General features: G+C 40.9%; 1 protein-coding gene across 2 annotated transcripts in view; it reads left to right on the top strand.

Moving 5' to 3' along the window:
• Window positions 1-12,164, top strand: part of AOAH (acyloxyacyl hydrolase) — a 73,724-nt gene that overhangs the window by 42,826 nt on the left and 18,734 nt on the right. For both annotated transcript variants that reach the window (XM_071429655.1, XM_071429653.1), the window contains exons 13-16: window positions 1,696-1,787; window positions 3,777-3,859; window positions 9,225-9,261; window positions 10,299-10,373. In XM_071429655.1, the coding sequence (XP_071285756.1) occupies window positions 1,696-1,787; window positions 3,777-3,859; window positions 9,225-9,261; window positions 10,299-10,373 (287 nt within the window). The remainder of the gene's footprint in view (window positions 1-1,695; window positions 1,788-3,776; window positions 3,860-9,224; window positions 9,262-10,298; window positions 10,374-12,164) is intronic.

The raw sequence follows: 12,164 nt of genomic DNA, 5'->3' as shown, positions 1-12,164 counted from the left end.
GAAGGGTTTTTTCTGTCCTAGTGACTATTTCTCTCACCTCCAATGCTAACCTGTGAGGAGGAAAATATTGCAAAAGGCCAAGCTATGCTGTATCTCTCTACTTCTGCTCATAGCTGAGCCCTTGGATTAAGTACTTTTTGTTTGCACACAAAACTAACAGATTTGAAGAAGGCAAATTTGAAGTTTCCCTGCAGCCTTAAAAAACGAATTTTTTTTTGTATGTATGTACACATACACAGAAGAACACATATGTGTGTGAGAAAGAAAGAACAAACTGAAAGATAATTGAGACAGCCCCCTTTTCACCTTGGTAACTAATGCAGATGTACTGTAAGTGGGTCAAATGTGCTGTTACATGCTTTAAACTGGCATCTGCTGTGCATTAGACTGCTCAGAGCCTGGCTTCAGGATTTCCTGTCCCCCACAGCCCCCCCTTTACTTGCCTTTCCTCCCTTTTCCCTGCATCTCTCTCCATCCTCTTACAGTCAAAACCCTCAGACATATACTCAAGCCATAGCCTCAAGTATAGCTCCCATTCACCTAAACAATAATTTTCTTGGAATTAGAACTTGGTGAGGAGCACAAGATTTAGCTGTTTTCTAGCTCTTTAGTTACTCTGACCCTCCTGGATAAAGAATTGCCCACCTGCTTGTTGTTTATAGCATTGAGGTCTTAAGGAAACCCCACAATTGCTTGAAGAGAAAATGAAGCTAATAAATTATATGGATTAAACCAGCCTGTAGGTTCTCTGATTTTATGTTTTGACCTTCTTTTGGTTATTACCTTTTTCATCAGCAGTTTTCCTCTTTATGAGCACACTGGATTTATACATTTGTCTTTGCAAGCATACCCCAGACGAGGAGAAGCTGGAAATTTACTCCATGTTCTGTCCTTCTAAGGTGGCACAATTTATCAAGGCTATTTTCCTAACCTTTCATGATTTTTGGGACTTTCAGAAAACAAAGTGGGAAAGAACAGGGCACTGTATTTTGAATGTGCAACATGGCTTGCATCTGTGAAGAGGCTTTCACAGGGGCACTCACTGTAAAAAAGGATTAGGGACCAATATCAGCAAAACAGAGAAGGGTAAAGGATGCATGTATTTGCACAGGAAGGTTATGCCAGATGATGTGTTTTTCTCCCTTGTCCCTGCCATGCTCTGAGGCCTTTCTAACCCTGTTGCTTTAGTGCCATCCCCAAAATTTAGTGAGGACCAGGCAGAGGTTTTCAGGGGTGTGGTTGTTCTCAGCTCATCCTGCTGTAGAGGGCAGGGAAGCTTTGAGAGAATTTGACATTATGCTTTGCCATATTCTCTGGGGACATCACGCTGTCATCTCTTCCTGTGCCCAAGGGTGCCACACCTTTGGGCAGGACGGATGCTGGAGCAATCAGCTGCTGCCTTGGGGGTCTGCACCTGCAGTACCTGCTCACATAAAGAGGAGTTTTGGACTCTTTCAGGAAAAAAGGACACCAAGAACTGCAATTCAGATATCTCCTCTGCTTTTCCTTCCTCCATCTCCTCTTATGCCTGTCTTACTACAAAAGCCAACTTTTTAAGTATATAGTTACCACTACTATGGCAGTTAAAATTGCTGTTGTCTGGCCAGTGCTCTGGCTAAGAACTGTTCAAATATGCTAAGAGGATTTTATGTCTGTGAAGGTGAAACCAGGTTGATTTTAAAATTTCTCTTTCAGAAATCATTTGCTAATCTCCCCATGGCTTTCAGTGATGAGTTTGACTGGCCCCAGTTCTCAGAGATCACTGGATTTCTCAATTCCACCATTGGGTAAGCCAACAGACAGAGTGGCCAAGCCATAGCAAGTCTCTAGGTTTCTCAGAGCACAGCAAAGAAAAAAACCCAAAACTGCTTGAAAAGAAAGAGAAAAATACTATTCAGCTCTGCATCTGCTCTTTCTAAAACCAAGATCAACCCTGGATCTTGGGTTTTAAAAGATAACTTAAATATATTAGCAAGTCTTCCTGAAATTCAGGGTAGGTTTTAGAATCAGTCAAACTGTAATTTAGAAGGAGAAAAACCCCAAAGAAATAAAAGATAAACTATTTTTTTTACAAAATTCAGGGGAAAGAAATTATTGCTGAAAGTAACAAAAATCAGCCTTTCTCTTTTCTTATTTTTTTTTAATCTTCCTGTCTTCCTCATGTTTTCTTTTTGCTGATGAAAACAGTGGAATAAAGGGTATCCCCATGGTTATTTCATAGTGTTCCCTACTGGGAGGAAATCTTTCTTCTCCTCTTCCCACATGTTTTTGGTTTTTTTGTATTTTTAACACATTTAGAAGGAAGTAGCAAGAGGAGAATTTGAAAGAGTCTGTGACCTAATTTGCTGTGTTAGTTTGGCTCATGTGGATGGGCAAAGTTGCAGGCATAGACAGAAAAAAATAAACTCCCTTCCAGAAGGGAAGAAAAATAAAGTCTAAAACACAAAACACCTTGAAATGCCTGCAGTTGTAACTGTGAAATAAATAAATAAATAAATAAATAAATAAACCCCACCCCCAAACAAAACAGAAAAAAAAAAAAACAACCAAACTTTTTATCAATCATCTCTTTGGCCAGCATTAAAACCCCTTTGAATACTGCAAGATCTGTAGGATACAATCATTGACCAGTGCCTGGTCTGACCTAAGTTTCAGATAATTTTTATTTTTTATGTCTAGGATAAGTCAGGAATACAGCTGAATGCCAAACCAAGCATGGGTCAAGCTGAAGAGGCTTTCTACCAGCAGAATTTAAAAGTTACCAGAATAACATTTTTTTTTTCCCCAGAAAAATATCTGTTGCACCATATACTTGGACTTTTTGTTTCCTTTTTTTTTTCCCTGTGCAAAATCCAGGCTCTCAGCCTCAGCTACACTCACACAGTATCTACTTTAAGGCAGTTTACTACTTGACAAGCCAACAGGAAACGTCTGTTCAGCCTTCTCTATCAGAGCCATGGCAAAACTGATGTTTAAAAATGTGTTACAATGCCCAGTCTCTCAGTACACATTACTTGTCTGGGCTCCAAAGAATCTGAAGCTCACAAGTGATTAGAGCTTAGAACTGCCCCTGAGGTTGTCAGTGATAGCCTTGGTCCAGTGTTCAGTTTTTAATCTCTTCCACTCCTGAAAGATAAAAAAAACAACAAATAAACAAACAGTTGCAACCCAGATAGAAATGACTGTGTACTCATGGCTGGGAGCTTGATCTTTTCATCACCCTCTGGGCTGTTATCCTTTTCATTTGTTTTGGGGCTTTTTTTCTCATTTTTCTCCACAGTGCAAAATAAAGGAGAGAACTTATAACAGCCAAGAGTAACCTGTTTTCAGATTAATCTGTCCAAGATTTATGATGTTGGGAAATGATTGCCCTGCCAATATTTCTTCTCTTTTACTTACTGTTCCATAACAACCAATTGAAAAGTCAATTTGTGAACAACCAACAGAATTGTTTTGATAAATGATGTATAACAAAAAGGTTTTTAAATGCTTTATCTGAAAGACCAGGATAAAAGCATTGTTCCTGGATGGAACGATGTCAGAGAAACTCTTCACCAGTTTACAGTTTCTGAGCAGGTATCTTTGCTTTATTTAAGCCACCCTGTTCAAGATTAAAAAGATTTAGGGCCACAAAAAGAGAGAGATGGTGAAATAGAAGCATATAACTGGGGTACTGAGTTTTTCAGAGACAAGAACATACTTAATTTTTAATATCAGCTGTGTTTTCATCATTATCATATGACTTTAGCAGTTTGCATTTTCCCAATTTATTTCAGAGGGTGGACAGACTCTCTGTATCTACGTTTACGCAAGAGAAATCGCTGTAATCACAGAGACTTGCAGAACATTTCCCAAAATGGTATGTTAACTTCTTTAAACTTCTTTTGTTATTATTATTTTTTACATTACTAGTGCTGATTATTGATGCTGCATTAATGAACATGTGTCAGGAGCAAAGAGAAGCCCCTTCTTAGTTGCATGAATTTCTTATGGAAAAATAAAAACCAGAACCTACTTAATTCAGCACTTACTTAAGCCAGTGGGGCTGGCATCCTAATGTGCTCTCAGAACGGATTTTTAATAAGTAATCAAAGACATGAACAAAACTTAACACTGTTGGGTTTTGATTAATTTATTTTGTGGGGCTGGGACACGTCATCTTTCTATTTAAAAACACGCACGTATATATACAAATATATGTAATATATGTACATATATATATATATATATTTACACATTACATATATATATATATATAATATGCATATAAATATGCAGTAGACCTGATGTACCTAGAATTAAGGGAAGTGTCTTGCATGGTACCCCGGTGTGCAGTGAAGAAGAGGAAGATTAATACAAGAAATAAGAAGTGGGTAGAGAAGCAGCTAAGCAGGGAAGACCAGTGGATTTGAGAGCAAAGCCATGTCCCTCCTGCATCTCTCCTGAGGCTAATGCTGCTTAACATTTGGAGTGGTGACCTTAGAGCAAAGACCAAGGTCCATGCTTGATGGCTTCTGTGAATGATGCTAAATGAACCATCCTGGAGTGGGGCACATCCTTACACAGGAATAATTTAGATGAGCTTGGGAACAGCAGGGGCAGGAATTGCAGCAAATACATGCTGCAAAATTGTACAAAACATGCATGACAGAAGTAATAATGAGGCTTCTCTGTAAACTAGTGGCCCCATCAGCCAGGGGTGGTGGAGGGGCAGGGTCATTGGGGTGCAAAGAGAAATTCCAAGAAACCATCAAGAGTGAAGGGTAAAAGAGGAAAGAGAGTAAGAAGGTTGCAAGATGTATCAGGCATGACATTTTGTCTAGAGACAGGGAGACAGTCCTTCCTCATACAAGTCCTGATAAGACCTCAGATTTTGGTCCTGTTTATCTAAGGAGGACTGACCTTGATGGAGACACAGGGAAAGATTTTGGGGAGGATTAGGGCAATGGAGACTTCTGAAGGGATGATACAATACATTGACATTTGATCAAAGCATTAATTAAAAGGTATTTCCAATTTGATTTCCTTTGAGGCATAAACACCACAGAGATGGAAGAATAGTTTAAACTGAAAGATAGTTCTGGTACAAGAACATGGGTTTTCATTAAACTTACCTCTGTTTGGGGGGATTTTTTTTTTCACAAAAAGCTATCAGGAGTGAAAATCTTAAACCAGAGGAATGAAGGTGAACAAGAAATCCTGAGTTGTCAGAGGGGTTGTATGAAGGAGTGACAGTAGTCTTATAAATTGAGTTTTATGATCTTAGCTTTTGTGTCTTGGATTAGCCGATGTCCCTAACAGCAGGCTTAAAAGATACTTGATTATGCTGTGATTATGCCTTTTTGTTTCTGTTGTATTTAATTAATTTTCATGCTTCAGAAAACTGGCTGCAGAAGCTTGGGAAAATTTATTTTCCTCGGGTAGATAATTTGGCTATATGGGATGTTCTTCCTTTCCAGCAGATGATTCATGCTGGCTACAAATGAGGAGCCCTGCTGTCTCTAGAACTACTTAGAAACTTATTAAATGGTTGGAATTTCCTGAAAAAAATTTGGATCAGAAAGGATCTGCCCCAGCCCTCTACCTCCAACAAACAGATGCATATAAATATCTCTAAGGCAGGTGCCAAGAGGACAGTGCTGGAGTCTTTTGGTGGTGCTCAGCAACAGGATGAGGAGCAACGGCTATAAGATAAAATTCAAGAAGCTTCACCTCAAGATGAGGAGGATCTTCTTGACACTGAGAGTGGCAGAGCACTGAACAGCTACCCAGGGAGTTCATGGAGTCTCCCTCTCTGGAGACATTCCAACCCCACCTGAATGTGTTCCTGTGTCACCTCCTTGAGGTGACCCTGCCTTGCAGGGGGGTTGGACCAGATGATCTCCAGAAGTTGCTTTCAACCTTAAAAACTCTGTGATTTTGTGAGTCTGTGATCTTACCGGGCAGAAGAGGTTGCACAGACAGGTATCATGATGCAGGGATCACTTCCAGGCTCAGGTGGGCATTTTCACCTTAAAAATTGCATTCTGGCACCAATGACACTGGCAATGCTTCTCATATGCCTTGCTCCTTCCTGTGGCACACATGGTGCTCCTGAGGCCTGGAGTCTGCTGTGAAAATGTTTTACAACATCTTTGGTGCCATCGGTCAGGCGCTTCTGACTTTCTTGCCTGTAACTTGCAGGGCATTAGAGTTAGTGGCTCCCATCATCGCAGTCCTCCAGGTGGGCTTTCTGGTGAGACAGAATTTAAAAAAGGCCCAAACTAGATGGTCAAGGATGACTAAGCCAATGGTTCTTCTCATTTATATCCAATTCGCCTCAGTACCTGATACCCTAATTATCTTATTCTGCTCCTTTTACATTAATGGGAGTAGTATTTCATGTGCTTTTCCCAATTTCCTTGTAGATTTTTTTATAATCTCTCACTGTGTTCATAATTCGTTTTTCTCTCCACATATCCCCTTTCCACTTACGCTACAGACACCTGCAGGATATAAAAAGAGGTGAGCCTGTGTCACAGCAAAAGACTCTGCAGAAAATTAAGAAGTGAATTTAAAAAGGGAAAAATTACCAGTAAGAGAAGAATCTCAGGATATCTTCTCTAAATCATCACACTGACACTACATTGTAAAGGTTCACTTTAATTGCCTCATTTGGTGTAATAGTTTCCCAGAATGGGAGGATTTAAAAAGCTACCCTCAATGTCAATAAAGCAAACAGCTGAACAGCCTGACCTAACCCCACCCGGGACACCTAAACCTTCCTCTGAAAATGATGCTTCACAGCCCCACACGTGTGCAAGGAAAGGATGCTGATCTGGTGGAGGAGATATGCAGCCAAGAGCTAGAGCCCAGGGATGGCAAGCCAAGCCAGGCACCAAGAGCAATGTTCCTGTCCAACTCCCCTACAAAAACACCAGCACTGTATCAGACTCAGCACAAAGGGACATTCCCCCACTGCTTTTCTCAGGACATACATCTTCACCGTGGAGAAAGGCTTCCCCAGCTTCTGTGCTAACAGGATTTCTGCCTTCCCTTTCTTAAAAATCCCATTATCCTCTGGAGGTGGTGGACCCTTCCCTCACAACTGGAAGCAAACCTAACCTTGATTTCTCAACCAAAACTAAAAAAAACCCTCAGCAGTCTGAGAATATTTGGAAAGCAACAGAGAGAGAGAGGCAGGAAAGATCCAGGACTAGATTCCAGGCCATTGAACAGTGCAAGGGTAACTGTTCTGCTTCGTCTCCTTTTCTCTCTCGAATGTTTTCATCACAGATTTCATCCTGTATCACAAAAGCTTCCTTGAAGACTCAATTTACCCATAAAAACTCCTTTCTAAAATACCCATTCTTTTTCTTGATGTTTTGATTTGTAACTGTGCTAATGCTTTCCACTGAGCTGCTTATAAATACCTATGCTTGTGGAGGTAATACATACCCAAGAACAGCTTATTGGTTTTTTGTAAATACATTTGAATTTCTAGAGGTCCCAGTAGTTTATTTATGCAGAAACCACAGCCACAGTCCAGGGAGCCTTGTGACAGAATGGCTTAAACAGAGGGTGTTCAGCTCTAACTGAAAGAAGGGCAATTAAACAGAAAAAAAACCCCAACTTTTGGTAGTTATGTTCCAAGCCATAGTTTCTGAGGTTTTTGTGGGTCTCTTACCCTGCTGAAAAGAGCTTCTCAATAGAAGGGCTGGATTTTTGAATGGATCAGCAACCCCCAGGGGAGAAGCAGCAGACAGATACATTCATTTTCAGCTTGGAAGAACTGGATTATTTAAAACATAAAGGATTCCTTGATATATGCGGTTGGCATCACTGTGAGTGATAATAACAAAGGCACCACTATTAAAATGCAAAGTGTATTATTGCTACCTTAGGGGTTTATATCTTAGATCTCTTCCCCCATACCAATCCAGCAGGGATTTAATGATGTTCTGTCCACAAGTTTCCCCTCAAGAGCTGCAGGGAGGGCAGGATTTACTCCTCAAAGCAAGCTTCAGAAGCACAATGCAGAAAAGAGAAGAGAGGGATCAGGGAAGCATTGAGCTGAGAATAGGAGGAGGATAATAAAAGAGGAGAAGGAATGAAAAAAGAGGAGAGAGTGAAAATACTGAAAAATAAGAGCAAGTACGACCTGTAGGATCTCCTTCTCTGAAGTTTATGTTTCTGTACCTTGCTATGAGGTGAGCTTCTTGCAATCACAGACTTAGACTCATCTTGACCAAAGCATAAAATCTGTTTTTGGTTCCTTGTTTGCTATCCCTCTTGTACTGCAGGTGATGGAGCTTGATTTGTGTGCTGGAGATGATTGGGATGAATATGCATAGCTTTTGAAGACCTTCTAATAAGTTTAATGCACAAAAGCTTTACTAAATGGGAATGCTATTCTCATTGAAAACATAAATTAAATATTACAGATGTTCACAGATGTTTAGGTGTAGCCAGCTCCTTTCCTCCTTGAGGAAAGGTTTTCATCCAACCCTTTGGGTGAATTGCTAGAATTGAACTCATCTTGGGAGGGGTGCAGCTGGCCTATTACTACTTAGAAAAAGTCTGACACTTGTGGGGAGAGCTGTGCAGGAACCCAAACACTGGTGTCTGCAGCTCTTTGAGGTGCTTTATGGTATCTTTCCCACCTCCAGCTGCCTCTCCAGAAGTGCACAATCTCTCATGCATCGTGTGATGTATCTGCCAGCCCTGCTGCAGATGTCTTGGATACTCTGGGATGTCAAAAATGGCACTTGGTGCCTATGTTTAGGACCTGAATCAGTCCCAATGTGGTATAGCTGTGAGACACATACTCTCTCAGAAGAGTGAGAACAAGTTCCCTTTGCAATTTATAGGAAAAGTTAAAATAGATTGACTGTTGACAAGTCAGGTTGGCTGGTTTACAGGAGACTACTATGTTCAACAGATGGGAAGAAGCTGCCAGATCTGGATTAAAAGCCAGATCCAAATAACCCTGCACTTAAAAGTATTTGATTTTCTACAGGCTGAAGTGTGCAACTCAGATGAGAAAGCAGCAGGTCCCTGAATATAGCTTTACTTCTTGCTGTCAGCACCTAAAAAGGTTACAGAGAGGAATTGTTGCTCCATTTTTACTTTTAGGGCTTCTACATTCTTGGAAATATGCAATGTAGTTTAGTTTTGCATTCAGGGTTTTTTTGTCACAATAACAATGTTGTACTATTTCTCTTGTTCCCTCTATGTGTGGTCAGGTGGTTCTTCAGGAAACCTCCTCTCTTTAATAAAAAGGTGAGTGCTTAATGGGATTCAAGAGCTAACTTGAGGTACAGGAGCACTGATGGAATTCTACCTCTTTGACAGAAACAAGCAAAGCACTGTGAAGATTATTTTATCTGTGAATGTTCTAAGAAGCACAGCTTCCCTTGACCAGTGTGCTCTGAAGTGCTGTCTCTTTCTTCTCTAATATAAACATTAATAAACAGAAGAAAACTGGGTTTAAGAGTGGATGTCATCATCTCCATGGCCTTGAACTTGGCTCTGTTAAGCCAGTGGAGCATTTCCAGTGATTTTAGGGGAGAGACTAAACCTTTCCATAAATCTGTGTGTTGGGTCCCCTTAACTGTGTATAGCAATGTAGATAGACATGGGCAGGCCCACTGTTATTTCCATATGGATATAATGGAAATAACAGTAGTGAGAGGCTGAAACTCTCATTTTCAGATGAATTTGGGTGGGTTGTGGGTCAGCTGGGTTTGATTTAGTTTGCTTGACACTGATACAGTTTGTGTCCTAAAGGATTTATTTTTCTCTCATCCTGACAAAGAAGTAATGAATTCTTGCCCTCTAGCACTGAGATTCAAACCACATCCTGATTTGATCTTGAGTTCAATTCTACACATAGATTTAGTTGTCAGCCAAACTGAGTCTTCCTCTCCCATCTCTGATTAAAAAATTCCCATCTTGATTCATGTCTTTGCCCCAAAGTGAAACTATTTCATTTGGCTTCTGAATAACACAAAGAAAATGGAAAGCCATCAGGAAAAACAGTGAAAAAGACAAGTCCATGAGCAGTGAAAGGGAGAAGTGAAAATAACTTCATTTAAGTCACTTTACTAAAATATAAAACTAGAGTGAAAAAAACCAACCACCCAAAAAACCCAAAACAAAGCAAAAAAAACCTCTCACAAACATAGGAGCAAAGTCATTTGAGTATTGGCCACATCCAAGCAGGATACTTCCAAATGTGATCTCACACAAGCATGGTGTGTGACTCAGACACTGAGAGTGTATTTCCCCAATAACATAGCTCCATATTTATCTTTTAGTTTGGCCAGAAACCAGCTGTTGGACAATCCAGCCATAGTTATCTACGCTACAATTGGGAATGATGTCTGCAATGGGTAAGGTGTAAACCAAATGAACACTTATAGTAGCATAAATTTGACTTCCTTAGAGTACTGCTGACTGCCTGGACATTTGTGTCTCACTGATTTGTGCTTGTCCATTATAGCATTTTTCTTTGTTATTGGTCCTTCTTTCTTAATTTTCTGCTGAAAATACTTGTTGTTTCCTTACCTGTATTTGTCATAGGCACCTACCAGTTCTGATTTGGAGCTTACATTTCTTTCTTTCTTTTATAAGCTAGTCATAAAATGACTAATGGTATGTCTGAAGTAATTATTTCTAACTTAGCAGAGGAAATGAATAATAACAACAGGAGGGGGGGGAAGTGTTTAAGAGCATGTATATCCATCTTACCCATTGTGCCACCTCCTCACAGGAGGGAGAGCATGACTGGTCCATCATTTCCGAGGAATGACAACCCAGTCCCCTATCGAGGTCCATTTTCACCCTGCCTCCCCTTCCTGCACTCTTTGCTGTGCTCTCCTGATGAGGTGTTTTGTCTTTCTGGCTTTATTCACATCATAAACTCTGCAGGAGAATGAACTGAAGCTTTCAAAACTAATAGTTCTGGTATTACCCATTAGCAGTGCTCAGAGGGACACCAAGAGGTCACTGGCTGGATGCTTCCCTTCCTCCTGGTAGTGGGAAGGCAGAAAACACCTTGCAACCAGGCCAGTGCACAGCACATCCATGCTGCAGTTTTGGTTTTGCAGGAGGCTTGAGTGCTGTTGCTAGTGCAACATTATTTTCACCATGGTCAATCTTCAGCTTTTCTTGTGCATGGAAGGAATCAATCTTACTTACACAGAGGCTTTCGAAACACTCACTTTAATAAATGCTGCACACTCAGCTAAGTTTCCTGCTAAAGGTTTTGAAAGTTCTCACCTGCAGATTATATAACAAAGTGGGAGCTATATGCAGGCTGTCAGATGTGGCCACGAAAATGGCCAAGGTTTGGTGTCCTAAAACTGCTTAACAGGCAGTTCATGGGTTGAAGCTTTGTTTGCCAGGTGTTGTGCTCCAGAGCCAGACAGGGTTTTCCTCAGCACTGCAGAAACTGAGTGCCCTCAGCTGTGGCAGAAGTGGGGCCACAGGGGCACCTTTTGGGTCCTTTCCTGGCATGACCCTCACCCCAGCCACATGTAGGCAGCACACAGAAATCACCTCCCATGAAACCTTCACCCTCTAGTGCTTGTGCTCTCTCTGCACCCCTGCCCAGAACTGCCAAATCTGCCCTCTGCACCCTGCTCCTGTCAGGGAAAAGATGCACAAATCCTCAAAAGCTGCGCTACTGTGCTCTGACCAAGAGGGAAAAGCAGTCACAGGCTCCCTGGTACTTGCTGACAAGACTGTCCTGGGGATCTGTTTACTGGGAAGCTTATGGAGAGATCATTGCATCCCTTGCCAGGATGATAAAGCCCCTACTGCCCCCAACACAAAAAATAAAAATTCTACCTTTTCTGACTTTCAAGGTGTCTTCTCACAGGCTTGGCCCGGGCTCTATTGTGCACATATTTAAATTCTGCTATGTCACTGCCTTTGCTAAAAGCACCTCTTTTTCCTTTTTTTTATTCCTCATTCTGCAGGCTATTCCTTTTGCTTACCCTGTCTCTAATACTGCTTTCCACTCATCTGAAGTAAAAAGAAATTTTCCAGAAATTTAAACCGTTTTGACCTTGCCTCACTCATTTGTATATTCCAAAACCTTCCAGAGCAGTATTTAATGCTTGCTTGAAACTCTGATTTTTTTTATCCCACCATTCACTATCTGGCAGAGACACTTTTGT

The sequence above is a fragment of the Agelaius tricolor genome, unplaced genomic scaffold, assembly GCF_023055355.1.
Source record: "Agelaius tricolor isolate 1412-34295 unplaced genomic scaffold, bAgeTri1.0.p SCAF_6, whole genome shotgun sequence".
Classification (NCBI taxonomy): domain Eukaryota; kingdom Metazoa; phylum Chordata; class Aves; order Passeriformes; family Icteridae; genus Agelaius; species Agelaius tricolor.
Note: the sequence above shows the minus strand (reverse complement) of the source record. Positions and strands in the feature narration are given on the sequence as shown.